Here is a 23,552-nt window from a genome sequence, read left to right as displayed (position 1 = left end):
ATGTCATTTTCACCAATGCTTTGACACGTCATTTTCACCCATGCTTTGACATGTCATTTTAACCAATGCTTTGGCATGTCATTTTCACCAACCCCTTGGCATGAAATTTTCATATTGTTTGGAAAATGGAAATGCTGTATTGAAATATGGTTTTCATGAAAAACCAAACTATTTATTAATTCAAACGAATTCAAGAAATAACTTCAATTAATTTATCAGTTTAGTTTTTCAAAAGTTTACATCCAAAATTGCAATGTAATCACCACCGCTGCAACGCAAAAGATTACTTCCTCCGTTCTCCGCAACTGATATTCTTTTATCTTACAAAAGGTTTTTTCAATTATCTTCCCATCACCAGTTCAGATTTCGACATGGACTCCAAATGCACTCCTTTAAGTATTTTTATTTCGTAAATTACTTTTATTTTATAATTTTGTTATTTTATAACAACATTTTGGTAATTTATACTCTTTTGTTTAGTGACAGAAATATGTAGGGATTTACAACCCGGCTTGCTTTAGGGATCTCTAAGAACAAAATGTAACGAACGGGGAGGAGAGACTTTTTATGGAAAATACCATTTATGCTTAATTAATTTATTTTTAATTGTTTCTTTCCAAAAGTAGTTTCTTCTTTATTTTCAGAGTCATGTTCCTTTTCGTTTCGGACTTTTTTTTCAAATTCCAAGAAGCGAGATTTGATTGATTTCATTCTATGTCAGATTTAGAACAGACAAGGGAACTTTTAAAATAGCAATGTGTGCAGTCCGATTCTATTTTTAGCTCGATGGTTGGGACTTCATATAATACCAATTGTTTAGAAGTTTTAGTTGTTTGATATGCAGGACATGTAAGACAACATCACGACGACAGTTCTAACAACTTTGGTCTGTTCCAGAAACTGCAAGAATCTACTTATTTTTACTACGATAACAATTTTTCCTTTATGTTATCGGAAAAAATACTAAAAATTAGTAGATTTTTACAGCACTGGAACATACCAAAATGAAAATAAACAGGTGTGTAAATAAAAACACAAATATCATCTCTATTGGATCGATGGAATGGGTACAAATGCTGATGAAAAGATCGGATCTTTCACGACTTCCTTTGCATTGGTTCAAATCCTAATGAAAAGATCGGATCTTCCACGACATCCTTTGAACCAATGCAAAAGATGACATGAAATCACGTCATCGCAAAGAACCCCTTCCGTCAAATTTTGCTGGGTATGGATAGAACAAAGAATAAAAATTTGCGGGGATATCGATATATGGAGCTTTTTCATCCCATAAACGAAACACGAAAAACATAATATCGCTTTAAACAGGGCCACTAGAAAAACCTTCGGTAAAAATATCCAAAGGATACTCAAACAGACCCTTAACCAAACAAAAATGTTGAACATTTGTGTGGGTGGTACCACAAGGATTGCAAAGATAGGGCCCAATTTTGAACATAAACTAAATTTCGACAATATTTAGAAATCCAAAGTTTGGACCAAATCGGTTGCTACGTCTATGAGAAATCGCGCGTATCATTTTAGCGAGTATTTTCGAACTTTTGTGGGGGAGGTACCGGAAGGAGTGGACATATAAGCAACACCTTCGAATTTCATCTAATATTCGAAGAAATATTACAATATCCAAACTGTAAACGAACGCAGTATATTGCTAACTCAGAAAACGCATTTTTTAAGTTATGCCACTCTTTGAGTAAATGAGCGATATGGTGCCATAGGGTTTTTTACAACTTTCGGGCTGTTTTCTCAAGAAGTATGGACTTGCCCCTGAAGAAACTTTTACTGTCGTAATTGAGTCAGCGAATGCAAGTTGCTTCAACAAAAATCAAAGTGATTCCAGAGCAGGTCTTAAAGTGAATTTATCCAAAATTTTGTGTGGGAGGTACCCGAAGGTGTGGACAATTCTAGTCCATATTCGAACCTGATCTATATTTGGTAGATATATTAGGATGTGTGAAGTATGGACCAAATCGGTCTCTCCCATCAAGAGTTATCCTGCGCACATATGGCTTATCTTCGAACTTGAACTAAGTTTGCACAAAATATTACAAAGGCCACATTTTAGACCGTATCGGCAGATCCGTTCGAGAGTTATCTTGCGCTCCAACCACTACACACGGTGTCATATGGTTTTTTTTACCTTTAAGGCTATTTTCTCACGAAGTATGGACTTGCCCCTGATTGAACTTATACCGTCGTTTGGGGGGCAGTGAATACAAGTTGCTACAACAAATCAAATCAAATCAAAGCGATTCGAGAGCAGGTCCTAAACTGAACTTTTCCGAAATTTTGTGTGGGAAGTACTCGATGGTGTAAACCGATTGAGTCCAAATTGGAACATCATCTAAGTCTGGCAGACTTGACGATGTGCAAAGTATGGACCAAATCAGTTAATTCCTTCAAGAGTTATCGTGCGCACAAATTTTCCGAACTTTTGTGGGGTAGGTACAGGAAGGAGTGGACCGATATAACTCATCTTCGAACTTAAACTTGGTTGATCCGTTCGAGAGTTATCGTGCGCTCCAACCAGACAGACAGACGGACGGACATGGCTAAATCAACTCCAAATTGTCTAAAACACATTTCGTCCAAACATACTTGGGGCCTAAAACCATTATTTCGATGAGGCACATTTTGCCCGTATGAAAGTGTGAATACCCTCGTTAATATAAATGTTGAGGGTATAACAAAAATGTCTATATCTTTAAAGAAAAAAACCAAAACAAACAATTAAAACACAAAACAAAGAAGAAACTGAGCATACAGTAATACGGCATATTCACTGAAACGGCCAGAGGCCTCGTCAGTATTTTTAATGTCACACACGGAAATGCAAATATATGCAGCTGGAATCAAATTTTTTGTAAACTTGACACTATTTCGAACATTCTTCAAAAAATTTGTAGAGTGGCGAAGGATGGCGAAGTTAGTAAAACTCAACTTCAATTTTTAGGACTTTAGGAAAAAAATCCACAAAAAATATTATAAAAAATGTGATTTCCAGCAAACTTTATGCGAATAATGTGAACAATTTTTTATGTAAAAGTAATTAGAAAACCTTGTACTAAAACTTCCATTTCGAAAAAAAAAAATAATTTTATCCTTTAAATTTTGAGTAACTTGCCTTGTAGGAAGTCACAACATTGCTGATGTTTTTAAAGTTTTTAAGAGATCATACGTAAATGTCAACTTCTGTGCTGGAATATTAAAATATAATATGTTAAGAGACAATTTGCTGAATTGTCGCAGAGATTCGCTGATATTGATTTGTCGATTTTTGTCGCAGGTTGGGACCAGTGTGCATTGGTGGCGTTTTTCACCCTAATGTCGGCATTGAGGATTTTAGCTATATTTTTAGACTGAACTACTTGTAATTTGAGGTTCCCAGTGTTCACAAAATATTTTCAACACAAATCGTCAACATAGGTCCATGTTTTGGTACACCTCCATATAACGTACCTCCCGATTTTCATAGGATTTTAGCTTCACTTTCTTTAATCGAACTACCTGTAATATGACGTTTCAAGTTACCAGAGGTCACAAAATATCTTCACAAAAAATTGTCGAAATAGTCTGGCTTAATCCCATTGTTGTTGTATCAATATTTTAAATGAGTAAATTTAAAATGATATAGATTCACTTAATTTTAAATAACCAGTAAGGAACGACCAAAGTCGGCCTGGCCCGACTATATGATATGTTTGTCCAATTTCGTATTTGGTTTGTGAAATACATGAAATCGCTCGAAAATATCTAAATCTGAACCGATTTTAATATAATATGGCAAACTTATTTTTAGTCCGAATGCGGTGACATTTTCCAAATTGCCACAAAGTTGTACATAATTTTCGTATTTGGTGCACCAAATACCTGTAATCGGCCGAAATTATGTATGGGAGCTATAGCCAAAGTTTACCGTCTCTAATAATTCATGCATTACTTACTATTACAGATTACAAGGTTCTTCAACATTTTTCCTGTAGACATGCGTTGGTATCATAGAATTGTTGGTGGAAGTCTTTAGTGCCCAAGTATAGGTTGTACAGGGCTTTCACCCTTTTTTCTAACGTCGAACCACTATAGGTCGTCATGACAGTTAAAAGTGAATTTTTTTCTTTGAAGTTTAGTAGCAGCGGATACATATTCCCACGATTACCCCAATCAATCCCCATTAGAGATGTATTCCATGTATATCTCTATGTAAGAAATCCATGCATTACTGTGGAGACAAGATAAAGTGGAGATGAAATTTCACGCTTGAAAAAGTATCAGACAAACGACAGTTACAAGCGCCAATTGTGTGCACATGCAAATGTTTATTTCATGTTATTTCAATCAGCTTGAAATGTTTCGCCTTACTTTGAAGTACTTTTTTTCAAACTCATTCAAAGCCAAATGAATAGCACAAATGACAGAATTGCAAAACAAAGAAAAGGACGCAAAAGCAAAAAAAAAAACAAACTTAATAAAGAAGACAGTAAAAGATAACAAGGACAATGATGTTTGTTAACTGTCACTGGAGAATGGAGATGGAGAATCAATGCAATTTGTCGTAGACTTCCTTTTAAAGTTCATGGTAATGTCACATTTACAGCCATTTCATTTTTATATCCGTTTTTATTTTCTTTCTGTTCATGTACAAAAGAAAAAGAGGCACAACAGTGTCTTCTTGTTTACCTTTTGGAAGTTGTTAGCATGGTTTTCTTCTACTAAGATAAGATATTTATGCTAATTTATGGTTTTCATGTTCATTCTTGTCAACTAGGTTATTAAGTGTAATTGAGAAAGTCTCATTGCTATCGCAAACGCTATCACAATCTACATCAGTCAGTCTTAATATGTTTGAGGTTTTCTCTTTGACTCTATTCGTATTGTGTTTGTTTTTAAGACAAGTAAGGTTCGATTTACTATTTACTTTGAGAATATAAATAACTATGTAATTCGTTTAAACAAATATTGATGTTTATTACGAAGCGCTACAGCCGATTCGGACGCTATGTATTCTAAGAGAACGCTTACTTACCGGGCCCCTATACAGGACATTTGTCCTATAGGCCGAACTAAGAAAAGATTTCCATTCCTCTCTACTTGTTGCTTTATTTCTCCAATTTGGAATACCGTGCTTTTCGTTATCAACTTATACTTGTTTACTCCATTGAAGACTGGGCCTTCCAGTTCTGCATGTACCGCCATGCGGTCCGTATTTATACATATTTATAGAGGGTTCATCATCGCTCATTTTTATGACATGGCCTACCCAACGCAATTGTTGTATCTCGATACGTTTAACTATACTGATGTCGTTATATAGCAGATACAGCTCGTGGCTCATACGACGTTAATATTCAACGCTGCTTGCGCAAGTACCCTCGCTTCGGAACCATACATAAGTACGTGTAGTATCAGTGATTTGTAAAGTGTTATTTTTGTTTTACGAGATGTGGCTTTGTTCTAAAATTACTTACTTATGAGGTTAGCCACTTATTGGACTGTTGTACGAAAAATGCAATTTTTCATGCATTTTTTACAAGGAATCTACCAAATTTTTTCAGAAGATTTTGTTTTCATCTGATAGATAAAAAATTGAGCTACTTTCGGAATTTTTTGATGAAAAATATTGCACCGTAAGCCATTTGCCTACGAAACATTGTGTTAAAAAAGGTGCCATGACATAGGAGCTATGTCCAACCCCCCCTAGCGGACATAACTCCCATTGGGAGTATATATTTTTAAGAAAATAAAAACTTTTTTTAAAACTGAAAGCGACGCAGGCGAAAATGTTTTTGGAAAAAATCGCGCGATTTTTTACAAAAATATTTTCACTATTTAAGAAAATGAAAAGTTTTTGTAAAAATATAAAAAAAACCGCCGCAGCCGAAAATATTTCTGAAATAAATCTGGCGATTTTTTACAAAAATATTTTAAATTTTTAAGAAAATAAACAAATTTAAAAGTGTGCATACGATTTTTTACAAAAATATTTTTACTATTTTAAGTAAAAAAATATTTTCACAATTTAAGAAAATAAATTTTTTTGTAAAAATATGCAAATACTATAAAAATCGCTCAATTAAAAAAGAGCGATTTTTTCTTATTACTACAAATTAAGCCAAATGAATAGTACAAATGACAGAATTGCAAGACAAAGAAAAGGACGCAAAAGCAAAAAACAAACTTAATAAAGAAGACAGTAAAAGATAACAAGGACAATGATGTTTGTTAACTGTCAGCTGGAGAATCAATGCAATTTGTCGTAGACTTCCTTAAATAAATAAATCTGGCGATTTTTTACAAAAATATTTTAAATTTTTAAGAAAATAAAAAAATTTAAAAGTATGCATACGATTTTTTACAAAAATATTTTTACAATTTTAAGTAAAAAAATATTTTCACAATTTAAGAAAATAAATTTTTTTGTAAAAATATGCAAATACTATAAAAATCGCTCAATTAAAAAAGAGCGATTTTTTCTTATTACTACAAATTAAGAAAAAACTATATTTAGTCTATATTAAAAACAAGTAAAAAAGTAGCAGTCGGCTTTACCGATCAGCCTGTGTGAATTAAAATACCTTTTTCTCGAAAAAACTTATGTATTTAGGGGGGCTTCAAATTTTTGGGCGTGTGAACTTGCCTACAAAAATATGGATTAGGATAAAAGTTGAAAGCTTCGAGAGTTGCCATGCGCTTCAGCCACTACGAGTACATATGGGGCCGTAGCGATTTCGGGCTGTTTTCTCAAGAAGTATGGACTTGCCCCTGATAATGATTTCACCGCCGTAATGGAGACAGCGAATGCAAGTTGCTTCAACAAAAATCAAAGTGATTCGAGAGCAGGTATTAAAGTGAATTTATCCGAAATTTTGTGTGGGAGGCATCCAAAGGAGTGGGCACATACAGTCCATATTCGGACATGATCTATATCTGGTAGATATATTACGATGTGTAAAGTATGGACCAAATCGGTCACTCCCTTCGAGGGTTATAGTGCGCAAAATTTTCCGAACATTTTTGAACTTTTGTGGGATAGGTACCTGAATGAGTGGACCGATATGGCTTATCTTTGAACTTAAACTATATTTGCACAAAATATAACGAAGGTCAAATTATGGACCGAATCGGCAGATCCTTTCGAGAGTTATCTTGAGCTTCAAAAACTACACACGGCGTCAGGCTATTTTCTCAGGAAGTATGGATTTGCCCCTGATAAAACATGTACCGTCGTATGGGGGAAGTGAATACAAGTTGCTACAACAAAAAACGAAGCGATTCAAGAACAGGTCCTAAACTGAACTTCTCCGAAATTTTACGTGGGAGCTTCACGAAGGAGTGAACCAATTGAGTCCTTATTGGAACCTCATCTAAGTCTAGTATACATTTCACGATGTGCAAAGTATGGACCAAATCAATTACTCCTTTCAAGAGTAATCGGGCGGACAAATTTTCCGAACATTTTCAAACTTTTGTGGGGGAGGTACCGAAAGGAGTGGACCGATATAACCATCTGTTCACACAATGTGAACACATATAGGGTTTAGTGCCCCAGTGTGAATGTGCGTTAAGAAGTCATAAGTGAACGCCGTTGAAATTGTGGGTGGTGGCGGTGTGGTGTTAAGTTTGCCATTTGTTCTTTCCACCCACACACTCACACATTGCAACGGTTTTGCATGTAAAAACATAGTAAATATATAAACATTTCCAACAGCAAACCGGCAAACAGGTATGCTGTTGAAATAAACTTCAAGAAGTTTTCAATCATTGTTACAAATTTGAAAGCGCCGGAACATTTTCTCCCCCCAGTGAATATTAAAACAGGAAAAAATAAATAAGTTGACATATTAAAAACTTAAAACTAAATACTTACCTAAGTGTTAAAATACTTACCTGCTAAAGTTAAATTACTTACCTGCTAAAGTTAAATTACTTACCTGCTAAAGTTAAATCATCTACGTGCTAAAACAAATACTTACCTTGTACATAGTTTACCCAGTGAACATACTTACATCATTTTATCTCCAAACCTCAAAAAAAGAACTTAAAGTGAATTACCGATATTTCTATTGTTAAATCTTGTTTAAATAATCTAAAAACTAAACCTAAAATCTGCATTGTATAAACCTAATGAATTTAACTACTTAAAACTAGAAAATTGTGCTAAGTTAAAAATACCAAAAATTTGCATAAAACTGAATTAAACTAAAATTGTTCTACCTAAAAATCTATACTTAAAAGCTAACCTAGAATTAAAACCTACAAGAAGAGAAAACCTGAATAAAACCATACAAACACAGAAATAAATAAAAGTGTTTTAACTAATAACTAAAGGAGAAAGGGAAAAAGGTTAAGTATAAAGATAAAAAAACATAACCCCGCAAACATTTGGTCCTCCGGAACCGGATTAAAAAAAGTGATGTTTTTTAAGTAATTAAAAACAAAAAACAATACAGAACAAACACACAGTGATTTTAAAACACAAAGTTAAGTGGACAAAACAGTGGGTAAAATACAAATACACAAATAAAGTTTTTACAAATTCAAACAAACAAAAAGTGAGGTTACTCAAAATACAAAGACAACGTGAGTGCAGACAAGATCGTTTTGAACAACATATTACAAAAAATACAAAGTGACAAACAAGACACAGTGGGTACAATACAAAAATACAAAGTGAACAAAAAAGTTTTTACAAATTTAAAAACACAAATATTCACAAAAACAAAACATAATATATTCAAAGACAACGTGAGTGCAGACAAGTACAAGATCGTTTTGAACAAAGTGAACATTTTACAAAACACAAAAAGTTTTAAACAAAAAGAACAATTAATTTTTTACAAATACAACAACAAATCGGTTCGGCACGCGTAAACTAAACATATTACAAAACAACAAGGCGTCACATCACAACAACAACAAGGAGCAGCAGGAAAACAACAAGGACAGACCCCAAAACCCCCACACGTAACTAAACCCAGCCTACAAAGTGAGTACTTGTTGGATTTTTTCATTACGACCAAAGGAGAATGTTGGGAGCAGGCAAATCCTCAATATTTGCTTTGACCCATATCCTCACTGTGACCCAAAAACAATTTTGACCCTTGTAACACTGCCTATTGCCACAAGACTCAAAAATTGTTGAAACTGACTCGATAAAACCGTTGGTTAAACCGTTATTTTGGACGGACATTTTTAACGGGTTATATATACCTTGCTAGAAAAAACACATTTTCGTGGAAAAAATATTGGAAACCAAACTGAACGTGCAGTTCAAAGCCAAGTACATAAGCGCCATATTGACACATATATATATACAAACACATACGATAGTTAATGGAAAGTTTGCATACCCAGCATACATAAACGCCATATTGATTTTGGGAAAGAAAAAACAATTTTTTTAATTCTCTGCGTACATACAAATTGGGAAATACATAAAAGCGGTTATATACATTATGTAGTAAATGACTGGCGGACAGACATATTATTTAATCGTAGATAACGTTGAAAAAACTAACCTAGAATATTTTTTTTTGGCAAAAATATTTTACGTCTGTGAACAGACACATCAATCCTTAACGTAGAAAGTTTTTTTTGAAAATTTTTGGAAAAAATAATACGTCTGTGGACAGACACATCGATTATCTTACTATACATAACCTAATAATTATTTTTGTGGAAATTTCTGGAAAAAACATTGCCGTCTGGTGGACAGACACAGCGATGTAACACTCATACATCACTTATAAGCATATTTTTGGATTTTTGATGAAAACACGTAGTCTGTTGGAATGATACAGACCTGAAAACATTTTTGGAAATTTTTTGAGAAAAGCTTAAACGTCTGGTGCACAGACCTAAAAACAAACAAAACATACTCAACCTAAAAGCAATATAAATTTCATGCGAAATATAACAAGCGGCCGTTGGACAGACGGCTAGTAACCCAGCACACAATTACAACGAAATATTTTGAAAATAAATTTTTTGCCAAAGTAGTTAGTCTAACCCTTTATTACATTATTATTTTGCTTCATAAACTTCTATAAATTTTCAGCAACTTTCTGTGACCCAAAATATTTCTGTGATTTATTGCAGAAATATTTTGCTGGTAAATTTTTTCTTGAATAACCACTTTGTGGTAACCCAAATTTTTTAATACTTATTGCTTTTTATCATTCTGGAGACCCTATTGAATTTCTCCTATGTGATTACGACCCTACATATACACATTTTGAGCGTTCTTTTTAAATATTTGTCGATTTAGATAAATATTTGACACACATCAAATTTAAAAGGAAAATTGATTATAAAAATCCTCCTCCTATAGGACTTCAAGAGATTTTATACATTGTCGGCGGTTAAAGGAGGTGAAAACATATTTTCTCTTCGTTTTGATACGTGCAACCCAGCACACATTTTTGATTACGTCTCCGGTTAAATTTTTTTGTGATATTTTTTGCTCGTTTGCTTCATTAACATTTTCTAAATTTGAAATAATTTTGGGAATTATACAACTTTTTGAAATTGTTGATCACTTATGTTGTTTAGACCCAATATTTTTTAAATTTTTTAAATATTTTTTAAATTTTTTCATTTTCGAAAAACTTTTTGGAAACAATAGCTGATTTATTTGACCCAAAATTGTATCTACTGCGATTTTTTATTGCCTTTTGTGGATTTCCTTTGTTGGAGTTTGGTTCAGACATTCAGATTCCTTTGGAAATAAGTCTTATTTTGAAGAAGATTTTTTATCAAAAGGCCATAAAATCCTCCTTGCCAAGGATATGTAAGAGATTTTATGCACATTTGGATTATTCATTCGTAAAACTCATTGATATTCGACCTTTGGAAGTTTGACATCCCAGCAAACAATTTTGCGACGTTCGTTTGGTGGATAGAAAAATTATTATACAATTTTTTTTTATTCGTGTTTTCGGATAAATTCATTGATTCTTCTTGATGCGGCGATTCGTTGGATGATTATTTCAAGGTTTTGTTTGTTTTTTCTTCATTAGTTTTTTCACGTAATATATGCTTTCATCTTTCTCTCAAAAATAAATTTTCTCAATTGACTTTTCGCTTTACCAAATTATTCGCATACGTTTTTGAGAAAGCATTTTAACGAAAATTAAAGATTTTCTCCACGTATTGGATCGAAAACCTGTGAAAAGGTCTACCAGGGTTGAAAATTTTGAAGATATTTTAATATTTTCAAAGCTTTTGTTCGTTTTTTGGAAAATTTGACCCAATTATTCGTTGTCAACTATTAAAAAGGAAACACTTTCTTACTTTTGATCATCAAAAGAAAGAGAAAAGTTGAACTCCTAGACAAAGAGTCCTTCTCGTTGGGCTTCTTTCGGATTTTGGAAAATAAACAAAATTTGTGGAAAGTTAAACGCACAAAAGGAAGATGGATAAGACATTATGCGATAGATACGCGAACAGCGTCAACGACCTGTTGGATTATATCTCAATTTTTTCAATCACCAACCCAGAAGACACGGCGGACACTTTGGAGACAACGCGTATGGAGTTAGATTCACATTGGAGTTTAGTCAAGAGAGCGTATGTGGAATGTAGAGAACATAAGGCAGAGGAAGGAGGAAAAGATATTGACAAAAATAAATTAAGGAAGAACTATATGGAGGCAATGGACTCTTACAAAAAGGCATTAAGTGCCATCAATATTCAATTGCAAAATGTTCGTGATAAAAGGATGATGGAACAAACTAAAAGAGAATCATCAATGACCCAAGAAGGAAAAGAAAAGGAATTTACTTCCGTATCTCGATTACCACCATGCGACACAAATATATTTAAAGGAGGATATCAAGAATGGCCAACATTTCGAGACTTATTTACGGCGATTTACATAACAGGATCAAAATTAAGCAATGTCGAAAAATTATTCCATTTAAAACAAAAAACCACTGGGGAAGCAAAGGAAATTATCAGCCACGTTCCATTAACGAATGATGGATTCGAATTAGCTTGGAAAAATCTTACGGATAGATATGAAAATAAGATAATGCAAGTAAATGAGGAGATAAAAATTCTTTTTAATCTGCCAGGAGTTTCGGCCGACTCAAGTCATTCACTACAAAAGTTACAAAGAACCGTCAATAGTTGCATTCAGACCTTGGAATTATTGGAAGTAGATGTCAAAGGATGGGACCCTCTTCTAATATACATTTGCTCTTCAAAGTTACCGAGGAATTTTTTGGAAGAATTCGAGAACTCACTCAACAATTGTAAACTACTACCAACATGGGAACAATTCAACACATTTTTAACAAACAAATTCAAAACCATGGAATCAGTGGGAAATATCAAGCCTTCAACTTCAAAATTTGCTCAGCTGAAACAAACCACTTACAACAAACCTAGATTTTTGAACACATTTCAAACAAATGTCACAAAACCTACAAATAAATTTGGAGATAGACCCAAAACGAACCAACCTCAACAAAACAAAGCATCAAATCTTCAAAATTGTCAACTATGCAAATCGAACCACTTTGTCAGAGATTGCTCAGAGTTTTTAAAGAAGAGTATCAACGATCGGATTCACTTAGTAAAAACTTCGCATTTATGTTACAACTGTTTGTCATCAAATCATGGAGTGAAAGATTGCAAAAGTCGCTTTGGGTGTCGAAATTGTTCAATGAGACACCACACCTTGCTGCATAAGGGAACGGAAACCCAGTCAACAAATACATACCTAGCTCGAGTGGAGACACAACCTAGAAACAGTGCCGCCACTCATACACAACAAATACAGTCCACAACAAACTTAGCACCAGAAACTGTTACAACTTTGACCCTCCAAGATAAACACATAAATGAGAAACAATTTGGAGGTACATTACTGTTCACTGCCATGGTACAAATTGAAAACAGAGGACAAATTTATGATGCCAGAGCTCTGATAGATTCTGGATCACAATCAACATTCATTTCTGAGAAACTGAAAAATCTTTTGAAATTACCAACAAGAAGCAACCTGGTTCATGTCACTGGCTTAAGTCAATTTGTCTCGGAGACATCTACAAAATCTTGTTTATTTACAATGCGATCCAAATTTGACCCAGATTTTAAACTGGATGTGTGGGCACCAGTTTTAAAGACCCTACCTTCGAATTTACCGCCACAAAACTTAGACAAATCTCAACTACAAGATATTACATCGTTGGAATTAGCCGATCCGAAATTTTATATCAGTCAGCCTATCGATTTACTCATAGGTATGGACATAGGACCCTTGATATTTGCACTTGGAACTCCGATGAAAACATTTGGATCAATTTTAACCCAAAAAACTAAATTTGGATGGATTGTGGGAGGACCCATTCCTGGGAATACAATTCAACGAAAACAAATTGCTTTGCTCAACACAACATCGATAGAAAAGATACTTACACGTTTTTGGGAGGTGGAAGAGACCCCTAAAAAAGTTTTACGGTCAGAAGAAGACCAATTCTGCGAAAGAAATTACATTGATACAACTGTACGTAACAAGGAAGGAAGATATGTTGTGACTCTCCCATTCAAAAAGTGCGAGGAATTGGGGAATTCTAGAAATATTGCCTTAGCCCAATTCTTTCGAATGGAGAAAAAACTAATGAGAACACCCGAAATAAAAGAGGAATATGATAAATCAATTATCGAGTATTTGGAACTCGGTCATATGAGAAAGATTAATCCTGAGGAAATTAATGACACACCCAACTATTATTTACCACATCACGCAGTGATTAAACCTGATAGGCTCACAACGAAATTAAGAGTTGTGTTTAACGCCTCATGCCCATCCTCAAACAAAACTAGTCTCAATGACACATTGTTTCCTGGACCCATTCTACAACAGGATTTGGTGATACAAATTTTAAAATGGAGATTTTTTAAGTATGCCTTCAATGCTGACATCACAAAGATGTATAGGCAGATACTTTTGGACTCGAGACAAACCAAATTTCAACGAATTCTCTTCAGAAAATCACCACAAGACCCAATTGAGGATTATGAATTGTTAACCGTGACATTTGGAGTAAATTGTGCGCCTTTCCTAGCTTTGAGGACTCTTATTAAATTGGCAGAGGATGTAAAAGATACCTATCCAAAAGCAGCCAATATTATTTTGCAAAATCTATATGTTGATGATGTTCTTGCTGGCGGACACACGGTTGAAGAAACAATTCAGGCCCGGAAGGAACTGGTAGCAGCCCTAGATTCTGCGGGTTTCAAACTTATGAAGTGGGCTTCAAATCATCACACCATTATAAAAGATATCCCTGAAGAGAATTTATTACCGCTTAACTGGTTGGACATCGCTGAAGATGCGTCCACCAAGACATTGGGAATTAGATGGAACATATCAGGCGACTTTTTCTCGTTTATGCCCCCAGAGATGGAAAATAGAAATGTTTACACAAAACGAGAAGTGCTGTCTACTATAGCCAAGCTGTTTGACCCATGCGGATGGCTAGCACCGATCATAATTGTAGCCAAACTTGTAATGCAACAGATATGGTTGGATAAAATCGATTGGGATGACACTTTAAAGCCCCTTACACTCATAAATTGGAAAAACTTCGTGAGAAATAGCAAGGATATTGAGCTACTGAAAGTTCCAAGATGGATAACATTTACATTGAATAGTTCTGTGGAAATACATGGATTCTGCGACGCGTCGGAAAGCGCCTACGGGGCTACGTTGTACATTAGAGTAGAAACCCCAGGTCACAATGTTCAGACTTTTCTGTTAGCCGCAAAGACTCGAGTGGCACCAATCAAAAAGTTGTCAATACCACGTCTCGAATTATGTGGTGCGGTTTTACTTTCCAAATTAGCGGCCAGCACCATGAAAAATCTTCAGATATCGGATTATACGACCCAATTCTGGACAGACTCCACCATTGTTTTAGCCTGGTTGAAAAAGCCTCCTTGTCACTGGAGCACATTTGTGGGAAACCGAATTTCGGAAATCTCTGAAAATGTCGGCCAAGAGAACTGGCGACATATAGACTCAGAAAACAATCCCGCTGATATAGCCAGCCGAGGATGCTCGCCCACAGAACTTAAAGCTCATAGACTCTGGTGGAATGGACCTCATTGGCTCACAATGCCAAAAGACCGGTGGCCATCGAATCAAATTCATAATGAAACAGACCTAGAAGCCAAGGCGGTCAAAGCCCTAACGCTTTTCGAGCAAAAAGATGACCCCTTGAAAAATTTCTCGTCGTTAGCAAAAGTTTATCGGGCATATGCATATGCCTTAAGACTCTGGAAAAATACTGGAATTAATCGGCAACACCTTAGAGCCTCAACATTGGAGCTGACGGCCGCCGAGATTCAAGATGGAAAACGATCCAGTATCATACAGACTCAAAAGTTCTTTTACTTAGACGAATACGAGGCCTTGGAGAAAAAGGCAAGAATTTCTGCAACTAGCTCTCTTCTAACTCTGAATCCATTTTTAGACCCTAAAGGAATCCTAAGAGCCAATGGTAGATTGGTACAGTCGACAGCCCTTACGTATAGTGAGCGGCATCCCATAATTCTTCCACATGGAGCGACCCTTAGTCAACTACTGGTTGATTTTACACATAAAATAACCTTACACGGCGGTAATTTATTGATGTTAAGAGTGCTCAGGTCAGAATTCTGGATATTCGGCCTTAAGTCACTTGTAAAGAAAACCATACGAAACTGCAAAGTGTGCATCATTCATAAGAAAAAGACCCAAAATCAATTAATGGCATCTCTGCCGCCCGAGCGAACTTTCCTCTCAAGACCCTTTACAAATACAGGTGTTGATTTTGCGGGACCCTTCAATATTAAAAGTTATTCTGGCAGGGCCTGCTTTCTTACCAAGGGCTACGTGTGTGTATTTATATGCTTTGCGACAAAGGCCATACACTTGGAGCCGACAAGCGACTTGTCGACATACGCGTTTTTGGCCGCCTTTTCGAGGTTCGTTAGCCGGCGTGGCTGCCCAGCTTGTATCTATTCCGACAACGGTACAAACTTTGTAGGGGCAGTTGATCTTTTAAAAAGAGACAGGATTGCCTTTGTAAAAAACCTGCAAAATAGTATCCTTCAGAACAACTTTCACCAAGATCTTAATTGGAAGTTTATTCCACCCGGAGCTCCGCACATGGGCGGTTTGTGGGAGGCCGGAGTTAAATCTTTCAAGACCCATTTGAAGAAAAGTATTCCCAAAATGAACTTTACCTTCGAAGAATTCACAACGATTTTAACTCGAATCGAAGGTTGCCTTAATTCGCGACCCCTCAGTCCTGCAAGCGACGACCCAAATGATTTCTCTCCTTTAACCCCTGGCCATTTCTTAATCGGCACAGCTATTCTTACACCAGCTGAGCCCGATATTTCTGACACTGATATCAGTCTTGTTAATCGTTGGAAACGACTCAAAGTCATTTCCCAATATTTTTGTAATCGTTGGAAACTAGAATATCTACACGAACTTCATCGCAGAACGAAATGGAAGTATACTCGGGAGAACATTAAAGAGGGAGACTTAGTAGTTATAAAAGACTCGCTCCAAATGAATGGAAATTAGGACGCGTTGATAAAACTTATCCCGGTAGTGACCAGAACACTAGAGTAGTCGACGTTCGGACGGCTAGTGGCTCAATAAGCAGACCCATTACAAAACTTGTCAAATTGTTTTCCGACTGACTAGTCGGGTTATTTTCCTTAATGAAAGAATGTAGTACTCCCATCTCTTTTTTTGCAGATATGGCCGCCTATTTACCCAACCAGGACTGGAGACTGGAAGAAGGAGCAGAGCGTGGGGCCGCCGCCGCCAACCCCAACCGTCAGCCAAGGGCAGAGCCAAGTGTTAGGCGACAGCACAACCGCAGCCGATCTAATCAACGGCAGGGTCGAAGAGAAGAGAGGAGAGACAGACCGGCGCATTGGCAATACGCATGTGGGTTGTGCCAAGAAGACCATGCGTTGAGCTCCTGCCAGAGGTTCCTCAACCTTTCGCCCTACCAGCGTTATGAGACTCTAGAGCGCCGAAGCTACTGCCGGAACTGCTTGGCGAGCAGTCACCTAGCCCCGGACTGTCCCTCCCTCACAACATGTCGGCGCTGCGACTACAGGCACCATACACTCATCCATGGCGCCCCACAGCTCGACAATTCGCTGCAGCCACCGTCACCGCCCCCAGTTTTGCGATGGAATTTAGTGATGATCCCCACGGCGACCATACGGATCATGGGAGAAGAAGCCAGGTTGTGGGCGTCTGTAAGAGCTTTAGTCCATCAAGGGTCGGCGATGTCGAGAATTTCCTACGCATCTTTCCAGCGTATAGGGCTTCGCTCGTTCCTCTTCTTGGGTCGGCGGTTTACTACGCTTAAAATCCAGGCTCGAAACGAGAGCTCGACCTGGGCGCTAAGGGTGCATGCGCTCGTGACCGATGAGCTGCCGTACAGACCCTATTGTGACCCGATTCTTGAGGACCCCACAAGAGATTTTAGCGGTGGGAGCTTGGCTGATGTGGACCCCAGAAGTAACACTCCCATAGAAGTTGAGTTGGGTGCCGATGCGTACTCGGCCATAGTCCAGGAGGGCAGGACATTTTCTGGCATCGGTGACGTATACGGGTACCAGACCAGGCTGGGTTATGTGCTGTCCGGTCCAATTAGAAATCTCCCGCAAGATGATCCTTATTAATAATACTAACACTAACCACTGCGGGGGCAGAACATGTTCACACAATGTGAACACATATAGGGTTTAGTGCCCCAGTGTGAATGTGCGTTAAGAAGTCATAAGTGAACGCCGTTGAAATTGTGGGTGGTGGCGGTGTGGTGTTAAGTTTGCCATTTGTTCTTTCCACCCACACACTCACACATTGCAACGGTTTTGCATGTAAAAACATAGTAAATATGTAAACATTTCCAACAGCAAACCGGCAAACAGGTTTGCTGTTGAAATAAACTTCAAGAAGTTTTCAATCGTTGTTACAAATTTGAAAGCGCCGGAACATTTTCTCCCCCCAGTGAATATTAAAACAGGAAAAAATAAATAAGTTGACATATTAAAAACTTAAAACTAAATACTTACCTAAGTGTTAAAATACTTACCTGCTAAAGTTAAATTACTTACCTGCTAAAGTTAAATTACTTACCTGCTAAAGTTAAATCATCTACGTGCTAAAACAAATACTTACCTTGTACATAGTTTACCCAGTGAACATACAGTGAGTGTCAAAAATATTCGGTTTTCAATTTCACCAATAATAACACCTCAGTATTTTAGAACCCCATAACCAATATTCAAAAAACCAAATACTTAAACAAATGTTGGTCCTGTGGCTATTAAAAAATGTATGTAACATGGATCCATGGCAACCCTATAAGCGAGAATAACAAAGAAGAAGTTGTTAACCCTGTTTTCTATGCGTCAAAAATATTCGGTTTTTGTAACTTTTGTTAAATATTTTGGCAAAAAACCAGTCAATATCGAACTTTTTCTGCAATATTAGTATAAATTTCAATAATTGCGAACAGAATCTTTGTTCCTGTGTGCAAAAATATTATATTTTATAACAAATTATTACAATTTAGGGCTAAGGAAAATCGCTATCCTAGAAAAGAGTAAAAATGTTTATATTTCATTATAAAAACGGCAGAAATAAAGGTAATTTTTGCTTATTTTTGAAAGTTTTAGTCGAATACATTTGAAATAATGTGCAAAAGTCACGAAAATATAGAAATAATCGATTTTGTGAAACACATAAGCCAGCCAAACCAAGGCCTTTGAGGGAAGGTAGAGGAATATCCTGAAAAATTATGGCTAAACCGCCCTTAATTTTCTTGAAATTGGTCACCGAGCCCTAAATGACTTTCAGAAGATAAAAAATATGCACTTACTTTCCAAAAAAATCGTAAGGATAAAGCCTTTCATGGCCTTGTAACACATCATAAGTCATTGATAAAAATACATGTCTCCTATAAGCTCCTTCGTACTTTTTTGTTGGAGTACACAGAAAGGCCGGAAACATGGTGTTATACTGATTTTCCTGCTTAGACATTCAAAACTTACTCCATTTCACCAGGTTTCTGATGTACATCAAGTGTTGAAGGTACATCAAGGCGAAATTTGAACTAGATTTTTGGTTATGTAAATAAGCCGATGGTGTGTGATCTGTTACAAGGCCATGAAAGGCTTTACCCTTTCGATTTTTTTGGAATGTAAGTGCATATTTTCTATCTTTTGAAAGTCATTTAGGACTCGGTGACCAATTTCGGGAAAATTAAGGGCGGTTTAGCCGTAAATTTTCAGGAGATTCCTCTACCTTCCCTCCCAGTCCTTGGTTTGGCTGGGTAATGTGTTTCACGAAATCAAATATTTCTATATTTTCGTGACTTTTGCACATTATTTCAAATGTATTCGACTAAATATTCAAAAATAAGCAAAAATTTCCTTTATTCCTGCCGTTTTTATAAAGAAATATGAACAGTTTTCTCTTTTCTAGGAAAGCGTTTTTCCTTAGCCCTAAATTTTAATAATTTGCTATGAAATATGATATTTTGCACACAGGAACAAATATTCTGTTCGCAATTATTGAAATTTATACTAATTTTGCAGAAAAAGTTCGATATTGACCGGTTTTTTGCCAAAATATTTAGCAAAATTTACAAAAAACCGAATATTTTTGACGCATAGAAAACAGGGTTAACAACTTCTTCTTTGTTATTCTCGCTTATAGGGTTGCCATGGATCCATGTTACATATATTTTTTAATTGCCACAGGACCAACATTTTTTTAAGTATTTGGTTTTTTGAATATTGGTTATGAGGTTCGAAAATACTGAGGTGTTATTATTGGTGAAATTGAAAACCGAATATTTTTGACACTCACTGTACTTACATCATTTTATCTCCAAACCTCAAAAAAAGAACTTAAAGTGAATTACCGATATTTCTATTGTTAAATCTTGTTTAAATAATCTAAAAACTAAACCTAAAATCTGCATTGTATAAACCTAATGAATTTAACTACTTAAAACTAGAAAATTGTGCTAAGTTAAAAATACCAAAAATTTGCATAAAACTGAATTAAACTAAAATTGTTCTACCTAAAAATCTATACTTAAAAGCTAACCTAGAATTAAAACCTACAAGAAGAGAAAACCTGAATAAAACCATACAAACACAGAAATAAATAAAAGTGTTTTAACTAATAACTAAAGGAGAAAGGGAAAAAGGTTAAGTATAAAGATAAAAAAAACATAACCCCGCAAACACCATCTTCGAACTTAAACTAAGTTTGGACAAAATATTACGAAAGCCAAATTTTTGACCGAATCGGTTGATCCTTTCGAGAGTTATCGTGGTCTCCAGCCAGCAAGACAGACAGACAGACAGAAGGACGGAGATGCTAAATCAACTCCAGGTTGTCTGAAACGGATTTCGTCCAAACATACTTGGGGTCTAAAATCATTATTTCGAGGAGTCACACATTGTATATACCCTCTTTAGCATAAATGCTGAGGGTATAAAAATATTTTTTTTAACTAAAACAAGTGAGCAAAGGCTATAGTCGGGACGGGGCCGACTATGTGATACACTACACCACAACCCCTGTGTATAAGCTTCTGATTGGTAAACATTTCCCTTTGGGAATATTATCCGACTATTACCAAACTTAATATGGTTCTTCCTCTCTTGACGATTCGATTAAAACTGCATGATTACAAAAATGGAAACATGGGATGCCTTGTGATATCTCCCTTGTTTGGCTACCTTCGGCAACCTACTTTGCATCAATGTAATGGTGGTATGTTCTTCTTCCATTTATAGGCTTTGTCGTTGGAATACCCCTATAGGCTTCTGCCTCGGTGGGACCCGCATCAACTCCCAAAATTTCGATTTGAAATAAAACCTTGACTTTTTTTGCCCAAAATAAATTTTTTGACCATTCCGACCCCTGCATATTATCTGGCCATCACCAAAATCAGTGGACTCCTTCCGCTCCAGGACCTCCATTAACCCACAATATTTCGTCGTGACCCGATCGGTAGCGTAATTTTCAAAAAAATGGAAAAATCGGATGTATTACCGGTTATTGCGATATCTCCGTTACGTTGCACTATTGTAAATATGAGATTTTTTTTCATAGCCAGGCTTGATTTTGGAATGTCCCCAACCAAAGCTTTGGTGTTCGTCATTACAATTAAAATTGCAAAAATTAAATGTTTGGTTTGATTAGAGATTATTTCAATATCTCCGCTGTTTGTTTCAAACATTCAAATCACAATGAATGGTTAAATCATCTGAAGAGCTGCAACATTGGAGCCGGTATAGGTGAATTGTGGGCAACGGTTAAGTCACTCTCGAACCCTGGAAGAAGGGAAGATAGGACCTCAGTCACGTTTGGCGACGTTACGTTGACTGACCCGAAGAGGTGCGCAAGTAATTTCAATCGACAGTTTGTCGAGCATCCCGAGAGTGACAGGGCGAAGAGAAGAGTATTACGTCGCATCAGATCTCTTCCTGCCGAGTGTGAACCACCACAATTTACAATGGATGATGTTGCCAATGCCATCAGGAACGCTAAATCATTCAAAGCGTTGGGCCCTGATGGAATCTCCATGGTAATGTTGAAGCAGCTGGATGAGCCGAGAGTTGAGTATCTCACCAAAGTCTTCAACTTGTCGCTAGCCACCCTCGTTGTTCCCGAAGTCTGGAAAATGGGCAGGGTGGTCCCACTACGGAAGCCAGGCAAGGATGCCAGTAAAAGTGAATCGTACAGACCGATTTCGCTTTTGTCGCCCGTAGCAAAGACACTTGAGGCCTTGCTCCTCCCCAGTATCAGAAATAGCTATCAAGTTGCCGATCATCAACATGGATTCCGTAAGCAGCACAGCACGACAACAGCGCTGCACGCCATTACCACATATATCTGTAAAGGACTCAACCAGAGACGGCCGTGCGATAGAACAGTGATGGTGGCGCTTGACTTATCAAAAGCCTTTGATACAGTCAGGCACTCCACGCAGTTTGAGGACATTGAGCAGACAACCCTCCGGCCAAGCTTGAAACGTTGGATAGTCAAATATATGTGTGGACGCCAGTCGTACGTGGAATTCAGGAATAAGAAGTCCAAACCCCGTAGAGTGAAACAGGGAGTTCCCTAAGGGGGGTTCCGGAACTGTTTAACCTCTACCTCTCCTGTATTCCACCACGGCATTGAGATCGTGACGTATGCGGATGATTGCACGATCCTGGCGTCGGTTACCTATCCTGATGACATCTGTGAGAGACTGAACAACTATTTAACCGATCTTACCACATTTTTCCATTCGAGGAATATGCAGATTTCTCCCACAAAATCTACAGCCACTCTGTTCACCACATGGACAGCGCAGTTTGGACGTGAGTTGAATGTCGTGGTCGACGGTAGCAGAATTCCGACCACAAACTGCCCTAAAATTTTATGGGTCACATTCGACACTACATTCAAGTCGTGGGCACACGCCACAGCTATCTGCGACAAGTTGAAAAGTAGGAACAAGGTCCTCAAGTCCCTAGCCGGCAGCACTTGGGGTGCAGATAAAGAAACCTTGTTGGCCACGTATAACTGTGGTAAGCTATGCGGCTCCAGTCTGGTCCCCGAGATTGTGTGATTCGAACTGGAAAAAGATTCAAACTTGCCAGAATGCCGCCCTGAGAACAGCGACAGGGTGCCTCCTCAAATCTTCAGTGGACCATCTACATGAGGAGGCAAAAATTCTTCCTGTAAAGCAACACAATGAGATGCTTACGTTGCAGTACCTGCTTGGATGTTATCGTGTGAGCCATCCCAATCACCATCTTGTGGGTAGGCCCGGCCCATTCAGGGAGATCAGAAAGGATATCCATGCTCTAGAGGTAGAGGTCCAACGATACAGGAGAGAACCCCTAGATCAACAAGCATATCAAGCAGGATTGAATAGCATTCACACGGACGCAGTTGCCAAGGCCTTAAGCAATTATAGTGTGAATAAAGTACTCGGAGTACATCCTCCATCTATCGCAGCTGAGGAGCGTCAGCTGCCACGACAAACCAGAGTAGTTTTGGCTCAACTACGCTTGGGATATTGCAGTCGCCTAAATTCGTATTGGGCGGAAATCGATCGCGCCGTGCAAGACACATGCCCAGTATGCGGCATGGGCCCGCACGACACACAACACCTTTTTAACTGCCCCGCCAAACCTACCCATCTAACTCCAGTGGATCTGTGGCTACATCCCATCGAAGCAGCCACTTTTCTGGAACTGGAGATAGACCCAGAGCCAGATTGAACAGAGGAACGAACAAATAAACATAACAAAAACACTGTTACAACAACAACAACAATTAATCTCTTTCTTGAATTCTCTTTCTAAAGGTCATATCTCAGCTATCTCGATATTTTTGCAACATATTTACATGAACCTGTACTTTAAAATTAACCAATAAAATTTTCGATTTTGTAAAATTTGTAATTGACCATAACCCCTTAAGCGAAAGT

At 37.1% G+C, this 23,552-nt stretch overlaps 1 protein-coding gene across 1 annotated transcript; it reads left to right on the top strand.

Moving 5' to 3' along the window:
- The first annotated feature begins 12,685 nt into the window (after window positions 1–12,685).
- LOC141391863 (uncharacterized) lies at window positions 12,686–17,005 on the top strand. Its single transcript, XM_073964553.1, has 2 exons — window positions 12,686–15,451; window positions 16,781–17,005. Exons 1-2 carry the CDS (start codon window positions 12,686–12,688, stop codon window positions 17,003–17,005), a joined length of 2,991 nt encoding a protein of 996 aa, XP_073820654.1.
- Window positions 17,006–23,552: the final 6,547 nt, after the last annotated feature.

Source organism: Musca autumnalis, unplaced genomic scaffold, assembly GCF_047663935.1.
Source record: "Musca autumnalis isolate F117 unplaced genomic scaffold, ASM4766393v1 scaffold_173, whole genome shotgun sequence".
Taxonomy (NCBI): Eukaryota; Metazoa; Arthropoda; class Insecta; order Diptera; family Muscidae; genus Musca; species Musca autumnalis.
The sequence above is the reverse complement of the archived record's forward strand: the minus strand, read 5'-3'. Positions and strand labels throughout refer to the sequence as shown.

Excerpts from the sequence above, each read along its gene's own strand:
- LOC141391863 (XM_073964553.1), top strand. The coding sequence starts at position 12,686 with ATGAGACACCACACCTTGCTGCATAAGGGAACGGAAACCCAGTCAACA. Across the intron at positions 15,452-16,780 it reads ACGAGGCCTTGGAGAAAAAG|ATATGGCCGCCTATTTACCC; the intron begins GCAAGAATTTCT and ends CTTTTTTTGCAG.